The 21,523-nt window shown below is 33.3% G+C and overlaps 2 protein-coding genes across 2 annotated transcripts; both read right to left on the bottom strand.

Annotated features, from left to right (window-relative positions):
* Positions 1 to 4,998: 4,998 nt before the first annotated feature.
* Positions 4,999 to 7,065, bottom strand: LOC140179153 (uncharacterized). The gene is made up of 5 exons (XM_072217806.1): positions 6,820 to 7,065; positions 6,447 to 6,650; positions 6,264 to 6,356; positions 6,046 to 6,153; positions 4,999 to 5,385 (listed from the first exon to the last, which is right to left on the bottom strand). Exons 2-5 carry the CDS (start codon positions 6,609 to 6,611, stop codon positions 4,999 to 5,001), a joined length of 753 nt encoding a protein of 250 aa, XP_072073907.1. The 5' UTR covers positions 6,612 to 6,650; positions 6,820 to 7,065.
* Positions 7,066 to 8,064: 999 nt separating this feature from the next.
* On the bottom strand, positions 8,065 to 10,456 carry LOC112748096 (uncharacterized). The gene is made up of 4 exons (XM_025796304.1): positions 10,111 to 10,456; positions 8,939 to 9,860; positions 8,362 to 8,833; positions 8,065 to 8,301 (listed from the first exon to the last, which is right to left on the bottom strand). Exons 1-4 carry the CDS (start codon positions 10,454 to 10,456, stop codon positions 8,065 to 8,067), a joined length of 1,977 nt encoding a protein of 658 aa, XP_025652089.1.
* Between the last annotated feature and the right edge of the window lie 11,067 nt (positions 10,457 to 21,523).

Here is a 21,523-nt window from a genome sequence, read left to right as displayed (position 1 = left end):
ATCCGAGATATGACTCATAGACGCCCTATCAAAGAACGGGGTCTGTGCATCCGAGATGTGATCATTTTCGACAATGATCTTCAGCATTCGAGATATGACTGAAGATGTATTTTTGTAATTACTTCAACGTTTATTTATTTTCATAAATACTATATTTATTTAATTTAAATAAAAAAAATCCCAAAATCTATCTAACTGATTATAATATTCTTTTACTAGAGAGATTTATTCTTGTAAGTAAAGAATAAGATTAATAAAAAATAGTATAAATAATTGCCTTTAACTTACAAATATAAATAATTAATTAATATATAAATAATTTTAATTAAATACAAATTATTCCAAATAACTTAAGTTTTTTTTATTTAATTGCTTCTTGTATAACACAAATGATAAAGCTAAATGGCATGATTATCAACTGAACAGATTACACTAATCATACAAAACTGCTCTTTTTTTTTTTTTTTTTTTATTAAAGGTGATCATTCACAGAATAGTTATTTATATAAAATTATTAAAATAGTTTTTATACAAAATAATAATAACTATTTAATAATTTAACATATTTGATTAAATTATTTGACATTCAATATATTTATATTTAAGTTGTTATATTCATATATTTGTAAAAAATTTAAAATTATGAAAAAAATAAAAAGTTAACTTTTTATAAGTGCAAAACTAATTTTATTTTTGATAAATAATTTATTCATTTAATTTGAATTTTTGTAAAATTATTTTTATAGCAATTAAAAAAGTATGTACAAAAATAATAAAATTCAATTTTTAAATCTCTATTTTTATTTTTATTTTTTTAGAAACTTTCATCCGCTAGTGAACAAAATACAAATAAATGTATGATGTACAATTACTAAATTTTAGTGATAAAAATGTCTTATTTTAATTATCTTACTTTTAAAAGTTACATCAAAATCAAACTTTTAAAATCTTTTTAAATATGTATATATAATATTTAGTTTCTTTTTCAAATTTTAAACTATCTTAAATATTTTTTCGTTTTAATCCTTGAAAAGTCACCAAAAAATCCTTGAAAGTTATTTTTTGTTCGACATTTTAAATATTTTAAGATTATTTGTGGTGGTTTAGTCTTAAGAAATTCTTAATTCTCTGACAAAATCCCTTTAGATATACTTAAGAATGTAGAAGATGGATATAAAGTATTAGCATCCTATTATAATAATTCTCAACCCTATTCCTTTTTTTTTATTTCATTCAAATTTACAATCAAATTGCATTTAAACATAATCAACCTTCTGATCTCGCCTGACCAAAACTTGCAAGATAACTATAGCTTGCTTCAAGTCAACAATCTTCGTGGGATCGACCCTGACTCACTCAGATATTACTTGGATGACTCAATACACTTGCTGGTACAACAGTACGAAAGTGTGGAGATTCGTGCTACCAGTTATGTTGCATATGACTGTGTCTTTAATGATTTTATGTTTCAGTAAACAAACACCACATATGTACTACCGTGTTTATATCTTGATGGACATGTACACTAAAACAAACGTCATATGTCTTAATTTTGTAAAGTTCAAAGACCTCAATGTAATAAAATTTTCTTAACAACGAAAAGGATTAAGTACGATTTTGGTCCCTAAGGTATAAGCCGAAAATTTTTTTCATCTCCAATCTTTTTTTGCATACAAAATCGTCCCTAAGATTTAACTTAATTTTAAAATCGCCATTCGGACTAAAATACCCTTCTCCTTCACTAAAATACCCAGTTCCTCTCCATCACAACAGTATCTCTTCTTCTTTTTCTTCTTTTTCATCATCAATAGCACAATAAGAAAAAAAAAAAAAACACAAGAAATCAAAGAACAATAAAATCAGAAACACAAAAACAATGAATTCAAAGAAATAGAATCAGAAGCACAACAACAATAAAAACAGAATGAAAATCAGAAGTAGAAGAAACAGAAGCCATCAATCTCTGGTCGCCGCCGCCCTCAGTGGGTTGGTTCTACCCTCGTTCTTCCTCCCCTTCGCCGTCCGTCGAAGGCTAGCAGCCACCAAAAGCGCCACCTCTCCCTTCCCAGAACACGTCATAGTGCCATGCGCCACATCGAGGGATTCGAAGCTGAAGACGACGAACTTGAAGACGCTTCTATCGATCCCACCACTCTTCGCTCTCCATCTTCCCAACCTCTTACAATTGACCTCACTCCTCCTACCCCTATCGATTCCCAACCCGATCCCAAACCTGCACCATCCGATCTCCCAAAACTGCCGCCCACCACCTTCGATTTATGGGATGAGGATGAATTCGAAGGCCTCCCCATCGAACACCCCTCCTCCGATCACAATGCTTCCTACTCCAATCCCACTTCCTCTCCCACCCATCCCAACGCCAAGCCTCCTCGGGATTCTCTTTCTCTCTCAACTTTAAATGCTCTATGCCTTTTTTGTGTTTTGTTTTATTTTATAATTTTTTAGTTAGGAGTAATTTGGTTATAAAAATTAAAATTTTGGTAAAAAGAACGATTTTAAAATTAAGTTAAACCATAGGGAGGATTTTGTATGCAAAAAAAGGTTGGGAACGAAAAAAAAATTTTCGACCTATACCTTAGGAACCAAAATCATACTTAACCCAAATGAAAACATCAGATCCCAAATTTCTTAAAAATCTATTTAAATATATATACTCATGATTTATTTTTATCAATTCTTCAATTTTATGATTAACTATTTCCTTCAATCTTTCACCTAAATTTTAAAGTTACATGTTAATAAAAAATTAATGAATAAGTTAGTTCAAAGTCATCCTAGTTAAGCAAAATGTTTAACAAATTATTGAATTAGCATTAATAACTGCTGCTGCAGAATGAGAGTTGACCTATGAACCATGTCACTACAACGTTTTCAAGTTGAAGCAACATTTAAAAAGTGTTGCCTAAAGGCTGACAAAAAGTTGCTTTTGATCAATGGCAACACTTTTGGGCCTAAGGCAACGTTTTTTGTCGGCGTTGCATATGCAGCCGTTGCCTTATATCAAGGCAACACTTTTTTGTTTCAAAAGCAACGCTTTTGAGAGCAACACTTGGTAAGTGTTGCCTTTGGTTGAAAAACAACAACACTTCAAAGGTGTGTTTGAGACAACACTTTTGCAGTGTTGTCTCTTCTCTCGTATTTTGGTCACTACTAAAAACTGTTGTCTATTTGCAATAAAATGCAACTCTTTTACGTGTTGCTTATAAGTTGGAATTTGCAATCCTTTGAAGTGTTGTCTATTTGCAATAAAATGCAACTCTTTTATGTGTTGCTTATAAGTTGGAATTTGCAATCCTTTGAAGTGTTGCCTATTAGTTTTGAATATGCAACCCTTTAAAGTATTGCCTTTTCTTTTGGATATGTAACCTATACAAGTGTTGCCTTTTCTTTTGGATATGCAACCTATACAAGTGTTGTCTAATATTCAAAATATGCAACTAATAAAAGGGTTGCTTTTTTGATAAAAATAAAAATTATTTTTGTAATAAAAATATAAAAAATAAAATTTACAATAAAATTTTTTGTTCATACATGTGTAATTATTTTAATTAATAAATAAATTTGTGCATAATAAAAAATAATTATAAAAGAGACAAAACAACTAATAATAAAATTCTAATTAAAATAGATATTAAAAAGTCCAATTAGTATTTCTAATACATATTCATCAATAATTCTCAACAAAATAATAAAATTCTTGTCTAACAATAATTGTCATAACAAAATAGTAATTAATATTTATCAAAAAGATGTCAATCTATTTGCATATTTTATATCTATGCTTGACTTTGTTGGAACAATCTGATAGTGTGTGGATCCAAAATCAGTGCCAAATGAAAGCTTTTTGGTAACATCAGAGTAATGGTATGATGAACTCAAAATCCTATTGCCTCCACTGAGTCCAATAACTGCTGCAGTAGCCATTGTTATACTCCCCTAATAACTATGTGCGAGTAACATCAAACTTCCCTATTAAGGCAATAATTCTTAACCTGTGTCAGCTGAAAATACAGGTGTCAGAAAACTCCCAAATTGTTCAAAGTTCTAACCATATGATTATCCATAAAATAGTAAAACAACACTAATAGAATAAAATCAAAGGAACAAAATAATTCAGGATCCATATACTTCAATTTTTTAATGTAGAATCCATTGAAACAACTTATAAAGTTACAGCATATAAAAGCAGAAGTTCCCAAATGAAAAACAAACACATAAATGAATTGGGGTTTAGTTAAAGTTGCATTTAAAAAAAAATTGAAACATAAAAGGTGCAATAACGGAAAATGATGCATGGTATGTGTTTGATGAAGTACCTGAGTAAACTGAAAAAGAGAAATGCAATTCAGATAATGATGATTGCTCCAAAAAAGTATTAGCTTAGTAGTTCTTATTTAGAATCATAGAATTAGAAGGAACAAGGTCACAGGAAGAGACTTCACTCACATAACTGTTTGGTGTGGAAGGAAATAACGTTGCTGCTATATTAGATTTTTCTCTTTTATTTTTTAATAATTATTGTTTTATTATCACTATCATATAAAATTAATTAATTTATGTTTGAGAGAAAGCAACAGAGAAATAAATGATTGAAACATAAATTTGAAGGGGGAAAAATGAAAAGATAAAGATATGAAACAACTCCCTTGACAATTTTTGTCATTCCTGCGAATGAAACAGCAGTTACTAGAGTCTGTTGCAGTGACAACACGCATCACTCCCCAACATAGCCACATTATTTCAACAATAAGGAAAAAAATTTCTTCCTCACAGTAGCACAACGCTACAAAAATAAGTAATTAAAAGGAAAAAGAAAAAAAGATGATTGATTAAAAATAGCAAGAGTGTATTGCAGAAGCCACCATGAAGTAAGATGGCAGAAGACAGAGAAAGCAAATGCCAAAAATGTTGATAGTCCATTCCCAATAAATGATAAATCACAAAAATTACTGCAAATTTTTTTGTTATACCTGGTCATCATTTTGGATCACGAGTTGATGAGGAAGGACGATCGTTGCCATTCGGACATTGCTTACTATTTATATCATGTGTTGATTCCTTGGCTTGTAATAAAGACAGTATTTCATCAATATTTGTGCCAAGAGAACTCTGTTGCAAGAGAAGCTTCACAAGATCCTCCAAACTTTGGACTCTATCTTTTGTCTCATGAAGTTCAGTTTTTATTGAACTTATAGTCTCTGCATGTTGTTGCTTAATTTTAGCAATCTTCCGTTCTTTCTGCAGAGATGTTTTTGTGATTGTCCTCCCATAACATCGAACTCTTCCTGGTTGTTCTTTGCCAAATACTGTAGTAAATGCTTTCTCGGGAGTGTCTCCAGCTTCTTGGTGGCTCTTAAGTTTATCCTATTAAAAGAAAACATAACAATTTTAGCTTGTTTCACTCACTGATTCTCATGCTTCTTTCTAAAACAGCCTAAAAGTAAAGGTGTTATGTCATGGCTATTTCCTCAGTTCAAGAAGAAGCATAGCAAGAATGTGATGATGAGTCCCCCAAACATAACTGAATCTGAGGAAGTTTCTCAAGTTCTTAAGGACATGTGAACAGTTTCAATTGAGACATTCAAGAGGGAGTTAATGGAAGCAAATGAGAGTAGGGATGCAGCATTAATGGAAGTTTCTGAGATGAGAACTTCATTGGGGGAACTTTTCTTGTCGACTAGTAGGAATGCAGCATTATTCTTCAAGCTTTCTTTGTGGCAGCAAAATGCATATGGTTGCTGCATTTGTTGGCATTTTCTTTCAACCCTCCATTGGGAATCTTAAGGGTAGAAGAGAATAGGAGCTTTGATCCTCAATACATGGAAGATATGGTTAATGATAGGCAGAGATCACAGGGTCCAAATAGGGTTAAGATCATGGTGAATCCAGGATTTTATGTTCAGGATAGGATCTTAAGTTTTATATAGGACAATCTGACTTAAAATGATACTGTAAATTAAGGCAGTTCTACTTCAGATCAATTTGTAAATTAAGGCAGTTCTGCTTCAACTTATTATGACTTACAATAACAGCTTGTGTTCCTGAATCAAGATCTTTTCCTTTTCGTCCAGTTCGAGTTGCAACAAACACATCAACCTGTGATGGGTCTTCTTTGTTCTCATTCATTTCACGCTACAAGTAAGGGGGAAAGAGTATTAAAAATGGCCAAAAATAATATTTATCTAGTTTTAAGATGGTTATTATACAACAAGAAAAAACTTATAAAAAATCAAAATTATTACCATTTCATTACGCACTCTTGCAAAACTTATAGGTCCCATTTGATGTTGATGTTGTTGCTTTTTACGATTTTCAGAATTTAAACGAGATAGAGCCTATACCCAACAAAATTAAAGGGAGTTATATATAATAAACCAAAAGCATCAAAAAGACAAAGAAACAGAATTATTTATTCTACAACTCACCTTAACAGAAGGAATACTCCAATATGCAATTAACTTTCGAAATTGAACTTCTGGAATATCTAAAGGGCAATTTTTCAGCATATCTTCAATGTTGTTATATATCTCAAAATGCTTTCCCTTGATTCTTGTTTTGTAACCTTTCCAAGCTTCTCGAACACCAGTCATCACCCACTCTTTCCCCTCTTTTGGAAGAATGAACTTTGACTACGAAAAAGTACAAAACAAAATTTAAAAATGACAATTCAAGAACACTAAAAACAAAGACAACTGCAGCATAAAACAACAGCTATATATTTTCACAAAACTATAGCTAAGCCATACAAAATTGAAAATTTTCAGATCATAAAAAATAGATGAGAAATAAAACACTTACGTTAATATATTTCCATATGCGCTTTTTGACTTTGAGGGGCACAGCTTTCTAACTAGTGTACATCAATGTTATGAAATCACTATTCCTTCCCATTGTTCCAATAAAGTAAGTTAAATCCTTCACTCTTCTTGGAGTTGGTCCCACTGCTTGTCCTTCATAAAAAGTCACCTCTTCTCTTTCTTCCCAACTTCTTGCATGAATTTTAGCACACCTTGTTTTTTCTCGTGTCCTTCTAGTCTTTGGAGTATCTATAAATATGTGCAATTTAACCATTTAAATAAATTATATAGCTATACATGCTAATGAATAAGTAAAATGATAATTATGTATAAAGTACAGCACCTTTAACATTGTTAGTTTCCATAAGGTGATTGTCATCACCATGAAGAACTGCATCTTCATATTCACCAACATAGTCCTCATCATCCGAGAAATCATCATCATCATCTCCAACTTCATTAGCATTTGCTCCACTATGTTCCTCCTCTCCTTCCACATGAATCCCATTTGTCTCCAAAAATGTATCAAGTGTCATGGCTTGACAACTTGATTTTGTATTTATCTTCCTAAGATTTTGTTGCTTTTCTTGAATAGATCTTTCGTTTTCAACACTTGGTTCAAAATCGTCATCTTCTCTTTCCAAATGAATCCCATATGTCTCCAAAAATTTATCCATACCCATGGATGGACGCTTTTTAAGATTTTCTGATTCTTCTTCACTAGCTACAATTTTCTAGTTTGGCGTACTTTTCATTCTTTTGGAAATTGGGACTTCTTTTTGAGTGCTTTGCTTAGAAGGCATAGGAGTCACTCTCTTTTGTCCATGACCACCAGCCATCATGGGAGAGATAAAATGCTGCTTCTTAGGAATTTCTGCTGTATTTTTCTGCATGAATTCCTTGTTGCTTTGATACTGTTTTACCAGTCTTCTCCGCTTTGGAGTAGTTCTTGTTTCCATTGTATTTCTGAAATAAAACAAAATAAACATATTCTATTAGAACCTTAAAAATAAAAAGGAAATAAAATTAACCAGTTATGCTATAGCTGTTGTATGTTAATAAAAAAGAAGAAAACTACTATTTAATAGAAATAAACAAGAAGGCATGCCATAAGACACATATATAAAAAAAAGTGATACATCTTTCATTCCACTTCCCTACTGTTTAATGCAATTAAAAAGTTAAAGTATATACATCTTTCATTCCACTTCCCTACTATTTAGTGTAATGAAGAAAAAAGTATAAATCATTCAATGTCGTCTTCGGAATTATCTTCTGATTCTGTGTTATCTTCTTGTGAAAGAAGAACTCCTTTTGAAGCATCTATAACAACTTCGTGCAAGTCACCCCTAATCAAATCAATTTCACCATTATCATTGGGTATAGAAGGACCCATTGACTGGTCATATGGCTCTTTTTCATAAATAGCTTGGGGATCAACATCAGCTTCGTCACCTATGTTAAATAAATCCCTTGGAATTGACTTCATAACATAATGTTTATTTTGATCAAATGGATCTTACACATAGAAGCATTGGTGTACTTGACATGCCAACACAAAAGGCTGTTCTTGATAGCATTTTCTGTTAAATTGAACATATGAAGAGCCATAGCCATCCTCTTGAGTCTCATACCAGTCACATCTAAACAACACAACCTTAAAATTGTCAAAGTAGTCTAACTCAATTATATAATTTATTCTGCCATAGTAGGAAACTTTTGCACGAATTGGATTTGGATCCTTTGCACTTGCAAAGCTCGTAGTCAACGCAACTAAAGTTACACCACTATTTTGCGTCTTGCGTCTTGCCTCACGTTGCCTAGTATGAAATCTATACCCATTGATAAAATACCCCAAATATCTTTTTGCAATCTTGTTGGGCCCTCTAGAAAGCTCCTTAATCCAATCTGGAACATTCTGACGCATGGCACGTCCTTTAAACCATGAGGAAAAGGTCATAATATGGTTCTTAGCTTTCACCCAACTTGTTCCTTGTTGATCAGCCTCATGCTCTCTAAATCCAAAATTAGGATTTTCGTAAGTAAAACCTAGATATAATACTATGATTCATAATTAAAAAAATTAAAAGAAATGGACAGTTCAATAAATGGACAGTTACCTAACATAGTCTTCAATTTTTCCACAGTTCAATAATATATAACTATGGGCTTGGTTTCGAGACTTGTCGTCAAGAGAAAAAAGCTCACCCTTCTTTGCTCCCAATGGACAGCCTTTCTTAGGAAACAAAATTGGAAATGAATGTGGAATTTTCGCTTCAAAGTCATTAGCATCATTATTCCGGGGTATTCTATTCAATTTTGTTTGAACACCATCATGTAAATAACGTGAGCAAAAAGTCAAACACTCATCAACCAAGTAGGCCTCCGCAATAGATCCTTCAGGACGACTTCTATTTCGAACATATGACTTCAAAGTACACATGTATCTTTCGGGAGGATGCATCCACCGAAATTGAACTGGGCCGCCTAGTCTCACTTCATTAGCCAAATGAATAGGCAAATGCATCATTATGTCAAAAAATGAAAGAGGAAAAATCCTCTCCAATTGGCATAGTGTTATCACAATCTTTGCTTCCAATTGATTTATCTCTTCTAATGTGATAACCTTTTGACATAACTGACGAAAAAAAGAGCCAAGCTGAATTAAAGGGATTGCGACCGAATCTGGAAGTATACTTTTGATGGGAATTTGCAGTAAATAATGTAGCATAAAATGGGTATCATGAGTCTTGTAACCAGATACTTTTCTTTCTGCAAGATTCACACATCGAGAAATATTTGAGGCAGCACCATCAGGTAGCTTTTCTTTCTTCAAGACATCACAAAAAATTGATTTCTCAGCTTTAGTCATGGAGAAACATGATTTTGCAAACTTCACTTTTCTATGACCTCTTATTTCTTTTGGATGAAGATTCTTACGAATGCCTATTTCTTGCAAGTCATATCGAGCATTTAGGTGGTCTTTTGTCTTGCCAGATATATCCAAGAGAGTTCCAAGAATACTATCAACTATATTCTTTTCTATATGCATTACATCAAGATTGTGTTTTGATGTGTTATACTTCGAGTAAGGTAAATCAAAAAAGATTGACCTTTTCCTCCACGGGCCTTCATTCACATTTTTTTTTGTCTTCCCAAAGGAATTCTCCATAGAATCTAAGACTTAAAAATTCCATGCCCTCTAGCAACGGTGGAGCTTTTCGATGTTCTTCTTTTCCATTAAATGACCTCTTATTAGTTCTCCATGGATGTTCCTCGGGCAAAAAAATACGATGACCCATATAACACATCTTCTGACTATGTGTAAGATAACTAGAACAAGTCCCATAGTTACAAGAAGGGCAAGCTAGTTTCCCCTTTGTACTCCACCCGGATAACATTGCATATGCAGGAAAATCACTAATTGTCCATAAGAGAGCTGCATGCATTTGAAAAGTTTTATTTCTTGCGGCATCGTATGTTTCTATCCCAAGTTCCCATAACTCTTTCAATTCCTCAATCAATGGTTGCAGGTACACGTCAATATCATTTCCTGGCGATTTTGGTCCCGGGATCAACAGAGAAAGCATGAAGTATTCTTGTTTCATGCACATCCATGGTGGCAAGTTATAAGTCATTAAAATAACCGGCCATGTGCTATGAGATATACTCATGGTTCGAAACGGATTGAATCCATCGCTCGCCAAACCAAGTTTCAAGTTACGAGGTTCCTTGGTGAATTCTGAATGTCGGTTATCAAAATCTTTCCATGACTGACCATCAGCAGGATGCTTTAGCTTTCCATCCTTTTTACGCTCTTCCTGATGCTAACTCATATTCTTAGCGGTCTTTGAGCACATGAATAGCCTTTGAAGCCTGGGAATTAGGGGAAAGTGCCGTAATGTCTTTGCAGGAATGTTGTGAGCTTTCTTTGAAGATATGTCACCTTCAACTACCGCAGGCTCAATCCAACGAGAAGTTTCACATTCATGGCAACATATTTCATTCTCGTGCTCTTTCCAATATAGCATGCAGTCATTTGGGCATGCATCAATCTTTTTATAATCAAGACCTAAATCTCTCACCATAGCCTTAGCTTTGTTGAAAGAAGAAGGGAGATTCAAGTTAGGAATAGCCTCTTTCAACAACTCCAGGAGGGAAGTGAACGAGGCATTGTTCCATCCATTTAGACACTTCAACAAGTATAGTCGGATGGTGAAAGATAACGTAGAAAATCCCTTGCAACCAGGATATAGTTCCTTGCTAGCCTCGTCAACCAAATTATAGAACTTCTTTGCATCTTCGTTCATACCTTCTTTTTCTCCCTCAACATCTGCCACATTCCTAAACCTTTCGTCTAGCAAGCCTTCAATGTCATCGCATGAATAAATCTCATCGGTATCACCAGTATCGACATCCATACCAATTATACTTTTTCCATGATTAACCCATTGTGTATAGCCCTTGACAAATCCAAAGCATATTAAATCGCTATAAATAGACTCTCTTTGACCCCAAAGGAAGTTGCAATATTTTGCACAAGGACATAGAATTTCCTCTCCTTGAGGATTTTCAACGGATTAAGCATAGTCCAAGAATCTATTAACGTCGTCTCTAAACTCTTGGCTATGTCTTGGTAAACTCATCCAGTTCTTGGATGAGTCCTGGGAAAACCTAATTATTCATAGTGATATTACTATTAAACTAAAAATGATTATGGTCTTAAACACCAGCTAAAAACAATTTTCTTTTATCAAAATGGAATCTGAAACTTGCTATATATGCACGGTTGCTCAATATAAAATATATAAAAAGAAATATTAAAAAAATGATTTTATATTTTAAAAGAAATATTAATAATTCTTTTATTATTCTAAAAAAAATATTAATAATTACTTTTGAAAAGATATATTTTAAAATAAAAATGCTTTTATATTTTAATTTTTTAATAAAACAATCAGTATTTTGTTACATAAAAAAGTGCAAAAGAATAACATAAACATGTAAAAGCAAATAAGTATAAGATGGACTTACGAGGTCATGCCGCAACAATTTGCACTTAGTGTTTAGCTGCGTATACCCAAATATGAGTGAAGGAATCAATTTAATTAAGAAGGAGAGACCAGAAGAGATGAGAAAGAGTATGAATGAAAATGAATTGTGACTTGCATAAAATCAATCTGATTCTGCACTTAGTGCAGCTTTTATATACACAAGAGAGTGCAAGTTTTATATAAACAAAAGCACTATTAATACTACTGCCATTTTATTCTTTGTAGCTGTCCATCTTTTGATATATTGCTGCAAATCACATTCATGAATTTTGTACATAGAGGGAACAAAAGCTTTTAAACACTATTAGCAAGGCCATTAAAAAAATATAAATAATTTTGATTAATATTTTTAAGATACTTAATAACCAAATATATTAATGTGGTTGTGATTAAAAGCTTGGAAGGTCAACAAGAGAAGTAGAGAAGGAGAGGATTGAAGCTCAACAAGCAGATGATCAAATCTCAACGAGTAGAGAATCGAAGCTCAACGAGGAGAGGAGCAGAGGATCGAAGCACATTGACGAGCAGTGAAGATCGAAGCACATTCACGAGAAGAAAAAAATCGAAGCTCATTAGCGAGCAGAGATTGAGATCGAAGCTCAATAAAGAAATGCGCATCGTCATCAAATGGATTGAAGAACAACAGAGGAACGAAACATTTGGAATGGATTGAGGATTTTGTGATTTTATTAATTGAAATATTTTAGGAATTTTTTTAGGGTTGTGGTTTTAGGAACGAAACATTTTGGAATGGATTGGGGTTTTCTTCTCCCACTTTTTCTCTTTCTCTGCACACCATATAGTTTATTTTTGTTTTTTAAAAAATATTAAAAAATTTTAAGCAACACTTGAAACGTGAAGTTTAAAATAAATCTAAAGGCAACTTTTAAAAAAGTAATATATTATTTTTATAATAGTTATTTTTGTATATTTAATATAGCAACATTTGATAAGTGTAATATATAAATATTATAAATGTTGTTTGTTTAATTTATTAAAGCAACGTTTTTTATATGTTTTTTAAATTGATCAAAAATAACACTTATTAATAAGGTGTTGTATTAGCTTTATTTTTTTGTAATAAATTTTAAGTGATGCTTTTAACCACTTTAGACAACACTTTTTAAGGGTTATTTATCGCACATGTTGCAATAGCTCAAAAATGTTGTAGTGTGTCATTCAAAAAAATAGGAAAAAAAAAGATAAAAAAAATATATAACTCTCGTGTTGTTCGTTTATTTTTATATATCTTTTTGTGATGGATAAATAGAATAGTAATATTAAAGTTCGTGAATCTTAATCAACATATATAATGACAAGGAGTGTTAGGGGACAGTAATTTTTGTGATTTGTAACTATTAAGTAGCCATTAATGATGTTTTTAATAGTGTGAGATTTTATCCAATAATATGAGATTACTCACTTTTCTTTTGCTGGTTAGATGCTGGTCGAAATTTAATAAAGTTGTTACCCCTAGACTTTTCCTATAATGACATTTTGGATTAATTTTGTCATTAATCAATAATGTTGATACAGTATGCATTTTAATAAGTAGTAATATCGACAATATCAATAATGAATAATACATATAAGGAAGGATAGGTGACAACATCATCTAAAACTGAAACCCTAATTCTAAATCAGAAAATGATTTTAATCTTATTCTTATTACATGGTATGTTAAGAAGAATAGAATGGAACAATGTTCGGTTGGTAAATAGTTTCATTTAGAAAGGTAAAAGTGAGAGAAAAAAAAAAGAAGAAAAAGAAATGATATTGTATTTATAAGAGACTATTTGTCCCAATTAAAAATTTTAAAGAAAATTATTTATTCTAATTCAATAGTTAAGTGACACGTTAGTATCTATTATCTAATATGTCATAATTCTACCATTACAAGATAATAGCAAATTATTGTCATTCTCTAATACTAAATGTGTAAATTATCCATTCCTTATATAATAATAATAATAATTTTATTTTTAAATTATAAATTTAATTTTATTATAAAAAGTACGGAAAAAGCTCAAACAAGATCATACCAATTTAATATATTAGCGATTCTAGAAATTCTCAACAAGCGAATTCTTTACAATGTGTTAATTTATTTTCCATGTGTTAATTTGTTCTTTTAATAAAATTTTAACAGAAAAACATCAATTGAGAAGTATTTAAAAAAAAGTAGAAATTTTTAAGAGTTTTGATTCAAAAAGTGTGTGTTTTTTTATAGTTATTGAAAATAATCATTGTTAACATATTCATACTTAGTTGAAATCATATTGAAATTCAATTATTCTTTATATCCAATTAATTTTAACATTTAAGTAATTTAGAGTCACGTATTCTTCTTCTTCGTTATCTTTTTCTTTCATTATTGTCATCACCAACAATTAGGGCTGGAATTGAGTCAAGCTGAGTCGAGATAGACCAAGCTCAAGCTCGGCGCTCACAAAAATTGAGTTTGACTCACGACTCGACTCATTAACAATCGAATCTATTTCTTAAACTCAAGCTCGACTCACCAAAAGCTCACGAGCTGGATCAAATAATAAGAACATAATTTATAATTTTATATCAATAAATTATAACTTATATATTTTAAAAATATTTGAAAAGATCAATTTTATATATTGTTTATCTATCAATAAATTGTAAATTTTTTATGTCCTACATCAAAATTATATATAAAAGATAAATATAAAATTTTAAATAATTAAGATCATTAATGTATATATATATATAATCGAGCCCGCTCACGAGCTAATGAGCTGAGCTTATCCAAGCTCAAACTCGACTCATTTAATTTATGAGCTTGATTCCAGGCTCAAGCTTGACTCACGAGCTCACGAGTTTAGCTTATCGAACTATTAACGAGTCGAGCTCGAACTGGCTCATGAACTGTCTTGACTCACTTCCAGCCCTACCAACAACACCCACGTCCCATCCTCCTTCTTTTCTCATTTGAATTTCTTCTCCTCCTTCTTTTTTCTTCTCCTTCTCTATCATCATCATCATCGTTATCGTTATCATCATCTTTTTCTTATACATATCGTCGTTATCGTTATCGTCGTTATTGTTATTGTTATTGTTGAATTTTTACCATGTTGATGATGTTGTCTGATCCAAATTTGATTTTCGATGTGTTTTTTGTTCATGATTCAGTCTTGTTTATCTGATTTTTTTCGAACTGAGTTAATTGTGTCGAATTGTTATGTAATTTCAGTTTATTTCTGATTTAATTGTGTCGCAATCCATTATGTAATTTCGGTTTATTTCTGAGTTAATTGTGTTGCAATCATTATATAATTTTGGTTCATTTCTGAGTGAATTAAGGTGCATTTGAACTCGTTGTCCTGCACAATTCAACTCTTTCTCCTTATCTTCTACTGCTTCTTTTTTTTTCTTTTTCTTCTTCATCTTCTTATTTTATTTTTTCAAAATTCTTTTTTATTTACTCTCTTGAGAGGAATAAAACCAAGAAAAAGAGAAAAAATATCAAACAAAAAAGAAGAAATATATTAATGACGTTGTCTGATCCAAAATTGATTTTAGATGTATTTTTGTTCATGATTCAATTTTGGTTGTGTGCTTGTTTTCGAACTGAGTTTATGTGTCACAATCATTATGGTAAATTTCGCTTCATTTCTGAGTTAATTGTGTCACAATCAATTTTATAATTTTGGTTCATTTCTGAGTTAATTGTGTCACAGTCATTATATAATTGCGGTTCATTTCTGAGTGAATTAAGGTGCATTTGGACTCGTTTTCCTACACAATTCAAAACTCTTTCTCTTCTTCCTCCTCATCTTTTACTTCTTCTTCTTCTTCTTTTTCATCTTTTTCTTCCTCATCTTTTCCTTCTTATTTCATTTTCTCAAAATTATTCTTCATTTATTCTCTTGAGAGGAATAAAATCAAGAAAAAGAGAAGAAAATATCAAACAAAAGAAAAGAAACATATTAATGACGTTGTCTAATCCAAAATTGATAATTTTTCCTCTGTTGTAGCTGAATTTTCCTCAGTTGAACTTGATCCACATGCAAAAATCTCTAATTTCATGTTGAGAATCTTTTATTATTAACATCCATTGCTTCTCAAATGTGCAGATTCTTTACCATTGTTCTCTACTTCACTTTCTTTCTGAGTTAATTGTGTCGCAATCATTATGTAATTTCGGTTCATTTTTGAGTTAATTGTGTCGCAATTGTTATGTAATTTTGGTTCATTTCTGAGTTAATTGTGTCGCTATCAATATATAATTTTGATTCATTTCTGAGTGAATTAATGTGCATTTGGACCTGTTGTCCTGCACAATTCAAATTTCTTTCTCCTCACCTTCTACTGCAATAACGGCAGCAACAAAAGAATGACGATGAGGAGAAAGCACGCGAAGAAGAATAAGGAGAAGGAGAAGGAGAAGGAGAAGGAGCGCGAGAAAAAGGAGGAGCGTGAAGAAGAAGACGACGACGACGACGATAACGATAACGATGACTTAGTTGGAAGAATGCGCGTGTAATCACGTTCTTTTTAATAAGAGTGGTTTTGTTGGTATTAGGTATACTTAGTTGAACTTGGATAACAATATTACTTAGATGTATAGCAAATCTAATTTAAATTCACAATTAAGTTGTTCCATACAATAGTTGATAGATTTTATTTTATTTTTGAATTTATAGTATTTACAAGTATAAATACAACTTTTTTTTCCTTGTTACGTTCATATTAATATTATTCTTAGTATTTTATATATGAATAACAATGATGATAAAATCTATCTAACTGATTATAATATTCTTTTATTAGAGAGATTTATTCTTGTAAGTAAAAAATCGCAGGAATGCTACACATCCATGCAACTATGTAGTCAAGTTAGCCTAACACAAAAAAAATTCAATACCATTAAATGAAACGTGAAATACACGCGCTCAACACACATGAAATCGCTCTTGCCCAATGCTTCTTCTTCTCCTCACGCTCGTTTACGCACGGAGCGTCTTCTTCTTCTTCGCCTTCTTCTTCGTGTTCCTCCTTCTCCTCATTTTTTCGCGTTCCTTCTTCTTCACGTATTTTCTCCTTATCGTCATTCTTTTGTTGTTGTTGCTGCTGTATTTTTTGGTCTTTTAATTTCCTCCTTCTCTCTTTGGTAAAAAAGCAGTAGAAGGTGAGGAAGAAGAGTTTTGAATAATGCAGAATGAACCGAACACAGTACTCATGGTGAACCAAACACAGTACTCATGGTGAACCGAACACAATACAATTGTATAGTACTGAGTGAACAAAACATAATCCATTATATAAAATCAAATTCAAACAGCTTTCTGTAGAATGAACCGAACACAGTACTCATGGTGAAACAATTGTATAGTACTGAGTGAACGAAACATAATCCATTATATAAAATCGAATTCAAATAACTCTACCTACAATTTACATATTATCAATTCAATTCAATTCAATTCAGTACACCTCCGTCCATTTAATTCAATTTAAATTAGCAATTACATTCCATTCAATTCGATTCAAAATTGAATAATCCAAACTTTGTCAGTTTGATTCGTTTCAGAAGAGTAATCCAAATCGCTCTCCTGTTTACCAAAAAATTATGAACCCCTAAACCCTAAACCCTAAACACTAAAACCAGAACCCTGAACACTGAACCCTAAACCCATAAACCCTAAATCCCTAAAACATAAACCCTAAACCCGAACCCTGAACTCTGAACTCTGAACCCTGAACGCTAAACCCTAAACCCTAAACCCTGAACCCGAACCCTAAACACTGAACTCTGAACCCTAAATGCTAAACCCTGAACCCTACCGTAAACCCTAAACCCCCGAAAACCCCGAACCTTGAACCCTAAACCCTAAACCCTCAACCATGAACACGGTGAACCGAAATTAATACACGGGACGAACCGAAAGTTTGAAACATACTGAACACCTGTACCTTGAACCCTGAACCCATAAATCCTAAACCCTAAAACCCTAAACCCTGAAACCCTATCGTCATTCTTTTGTTGTTGTTGCTGCTGTATTTTTTTTTTTTTTGTCTTTTCCTCCTTTTCTCTCTGGTGAAGAAGCAGTAGAAGGTGAGGAAGAAGAGTTTTGAATAGTACAGAATGAACCGAACACAATACAATTGTATAGTACTGAGTGAACGAAACATAATCCATTATATAAAATCAAATTCAAACAGCTTTCTGCAGAATGAACCGAACACAGTACTCATGGTGAACCGAACACAGTACTCATGGTGAACCAAACACAATACTCATGGTGAAACAATTGTATAGTACTGAGTGAATGAAACATAATCCATTATATAAAATCAAATTTAAATAACTCTGCCTACAATTTACATATTATCAATTCAATTCAATCCAATTCAGTACACCTACATCCATTTAATTCAATTCAAATTAGCAATTGTGTAATAACCACCCCTTCTAGAAACAAAATTTAAATTTCAAAGTTTGAAAATCGGTTAGGAGATAGGATTAGAATTTTGAAATTTTGGATAGGAACCTAGTAACCGCCCTCAGTTTGAAATTTAAAATATCCTAACCACCCCATCCCCAGACGTATATAAATAGGGGAGCACCCATAGGTAGAAAATCACTCCTCTCAATATCAATCCTCTCCCTTCTCTCTCTACAAAGAAATAATATTCTGTGTGCAAATACAAGAGGCAGGCTCGAAGAAGCGTTAAGAAAAAGAGTAGAGAATTATGCCTTTCCTACTTATGTTGGCATGTAGTATGTTTTATTTTGTTTTCTTCCATCCATGCATGGCTATCACCTTTCATGTATTTTATGGCATGAATTATTCTTTGCATCTACATTGAGCATGATTATCTATTTTGTCAATTATACCCTCTTGAAATCCATTAATATGTATCCCATATCTTTTCTATGTGCATTTACATGACCCCTTAATCACTATTCCTTTTATGTTAAGAGTACATGTCCCTTTATAACATTTTATTAAATTATTTAACATTTCCTAATTTTACTATGTGCCCTTACATAACCTTTGATACCGTTACCTTATTATTATTCCTTTTATGTTAAGAGTACATGCCCCTTTATAACATTTTATTAAATTATTTAACATTCCCTAATTTTACTATGTGCCCTTACATGACCTTTGATACCGTTACCTTATTATTATTCCTTTTATGTTAAGAGTACATGCCCCTTTATAACATTTTATTAAATTATTTAACATTTCCTAATTTTACTATGTGCCCTTACATGACCTTTGCTACCGTTACCTTATTATTATTCCTTTAATATTGAGAGTACATACTCCTTTTTATATCTTGTTCAAGGAACCCTATTTTATTATATGCAACTAAATGACCCCTTATATCATTATTGCTCCTTTATTTTAAAGATCAAGGGTACATACTTTTTATAATATCTAATCCAAGTATTTCAAATACTCACTTTCTTACTATATGCACTTAGATTATACTTTTTACATTATATCATTAATATCTTCTTAGGGTCAAGAGTATATGTTTTCTTATAATTGTTTTATTCAGCTAATTAATATCCTATTTTCTATAATGTACATTTATTTTATACCCCTCTAGGGACGAGAGCTTTCGTATAAAATCTTATTTAAACATGCTTATTTTATCATGATATATGTCTCTCCTCTCGCATGGTTCATTCTTGTATATGCCTAAAATAACCGTACTTGTTAAAGAACTGAGGGAATGATCCTTCGGTAAGGGAATGTGACCCCCAAAGACAAGATATCGAGATGATCCCTCGGTAAGGGAGGGTGATCGATCGAGATGATCCTTCGGTAAGGGAAGGTGATCGCCAAAACGTTTGGGATAAGAACCTTCGGTAAGGGAAGGGGACTCCCACTTATACCGGTTTGAGCTCAATACCCTCCAGATAAGTTATAAATTAAGAAAGAAAGAAGGCACGAATGAAAGCTTATGTTCCATGTTTTCCTTAGATTTAATTATGATTACGTTGATGATTATCCTTCTATTTTCCTATATGTTTTCCCTTTCTTTTAAACACATGTTTTACAAAAAAGAAGATGCATATTACATGCCATGTTATACGCTTGTTTTTAAAATCCCGCACGTGGGCTGGAGATGGATATGGAGGTGTTGCATAGCACTCCTACTGAGACACTAGGTTCTCACTCCCTTTTCTTTTCCCATACTGTCTCCAGAGGAACATGGCACAGCGGATAGAGACGACGCAGTGCCCCCGAGGGTAACTTCTGAGTATGACCCCTCAAAGCACGCGTGGGTAGTTGCGACCACTACTACCGTGCTCCAGACTATCTACTTAGGTCGAGATCCCGTGGAAGAAGAACCCCAGCTGCCCGTCATAACCTTCCTAGACAGGAATGCTTCAACATCTAGAAAGCGGTCACCTAAGGTGGTACACCTCGAGTCCGACTCCGAAGCCGAGGAAGAGGAATCCGACGACCCTGGCCAGAAGGAAGACACCATGGAGGAGGATCCAGAGGAGGAGTTGAACCCTTGCGGAAGTCCAAGGGTGGAATACGTACCCTATTCCCCCACTTCGGCACCCCGCCGAGTTTTGGTCCATCCCACGCAACGAAACCGGGTCATCACTGCGCGAAAGGGGGTTGGAGGGAGACCCCTGGTACCTCGATTCGCGAATAACTAAAGACTCCTGGCCGAGGATAGGATAGGATGCAAGTAGGGGAGCCTCTTCAACGAAATTAGTTAGGACGTATTAGTTTCTTTCCTTTGTTTAATTACCTCTAAGCATTTTATTTTAAACCGTACTCATGGATAAGTTTATTATTTATTACCGTTTTAGTACTGCTTGTTTTCCTCTTCACGCGTACTTGCTTCCTTCCTTGCATAACGATTAAGTCATTCCTTTTTGACTCAAGTGTGGCACCTTATTCTAAAAACCCCCCACGATAGTATAAGAACTTAGGGTGTTACATTATTGGTATCAGAGCAAAGTCGATCCTAGGAGGTATGACTAATGAAACCTCTTCCTATGGTTATCCATAAACAGGGGACCTATGGCAAGTCGTGGACGCCCGCGTGGAACGAGCTCGAGCTCCTCAACCCTAGCAAAGCACATGAAGGAGATGGCCAAGGCAATGAAGGAGCAGGCCCATGCCACTACTCTGATGGCTCAACAACTGTCCACTGGGGACAGGGACCCCAATACTCCCAGACTGGAGGAAGGACAGACCCGTACGACTTTTGCTGACTTCAAGAAGATTGGTCCGCCTGAATTCCGTGGGGCCCTCGACCCTGATAAAGCAGAGGAATGGCTGACAGAAATGGAGAAAGTATTCACAATTTTTCCATGCACGAAGGTGCAGCAAGTGAATTACGCTACCTTCATGCTCAAAGCTGATGCCGAATTCTGGTGGGAAGGAGCAAGACGATTGTTGGAGGATGCGGGAACAGATATCAGCTGGGCCACCTTCAAGGAAGCTTTCTACAAGAAGTACTTCCCCCTTTCTGTTCGAGAGTCCAAGGAGATGGAGTTCCTTCAGCTGAAGCAAGATAGGATGAGTATTGCCGAATACACAGAGAGGTTCGAGAGGCTCTGCAAATTTTCCGCAATGTATAAGGCTAATCCAGATGAAAAGTGGAAATGTATGAAGTATCAAGGAGGGCTCAGGG

This window comes from Arachis hypogaea, chromosome 15 (genome assembly GCF_003086295.3).
Source record: "Arachis hypogaea cultivar Tifrunner chromosome 15, arahy.Tifrunner.gnm2.J5K5, whole genome shotgun sequence".
NCBI lineage: Eukaryota > Viridiplantae > Streptophyta > Magnoliopsida > Fabales > Fabaceae > Arachis > Arachis hypogaea.
The sequence above is the reverse complement of the archived record's forward strand: the minus strand, read 5'-3'. Positions and strand labels throughout refer to the sequence as shown.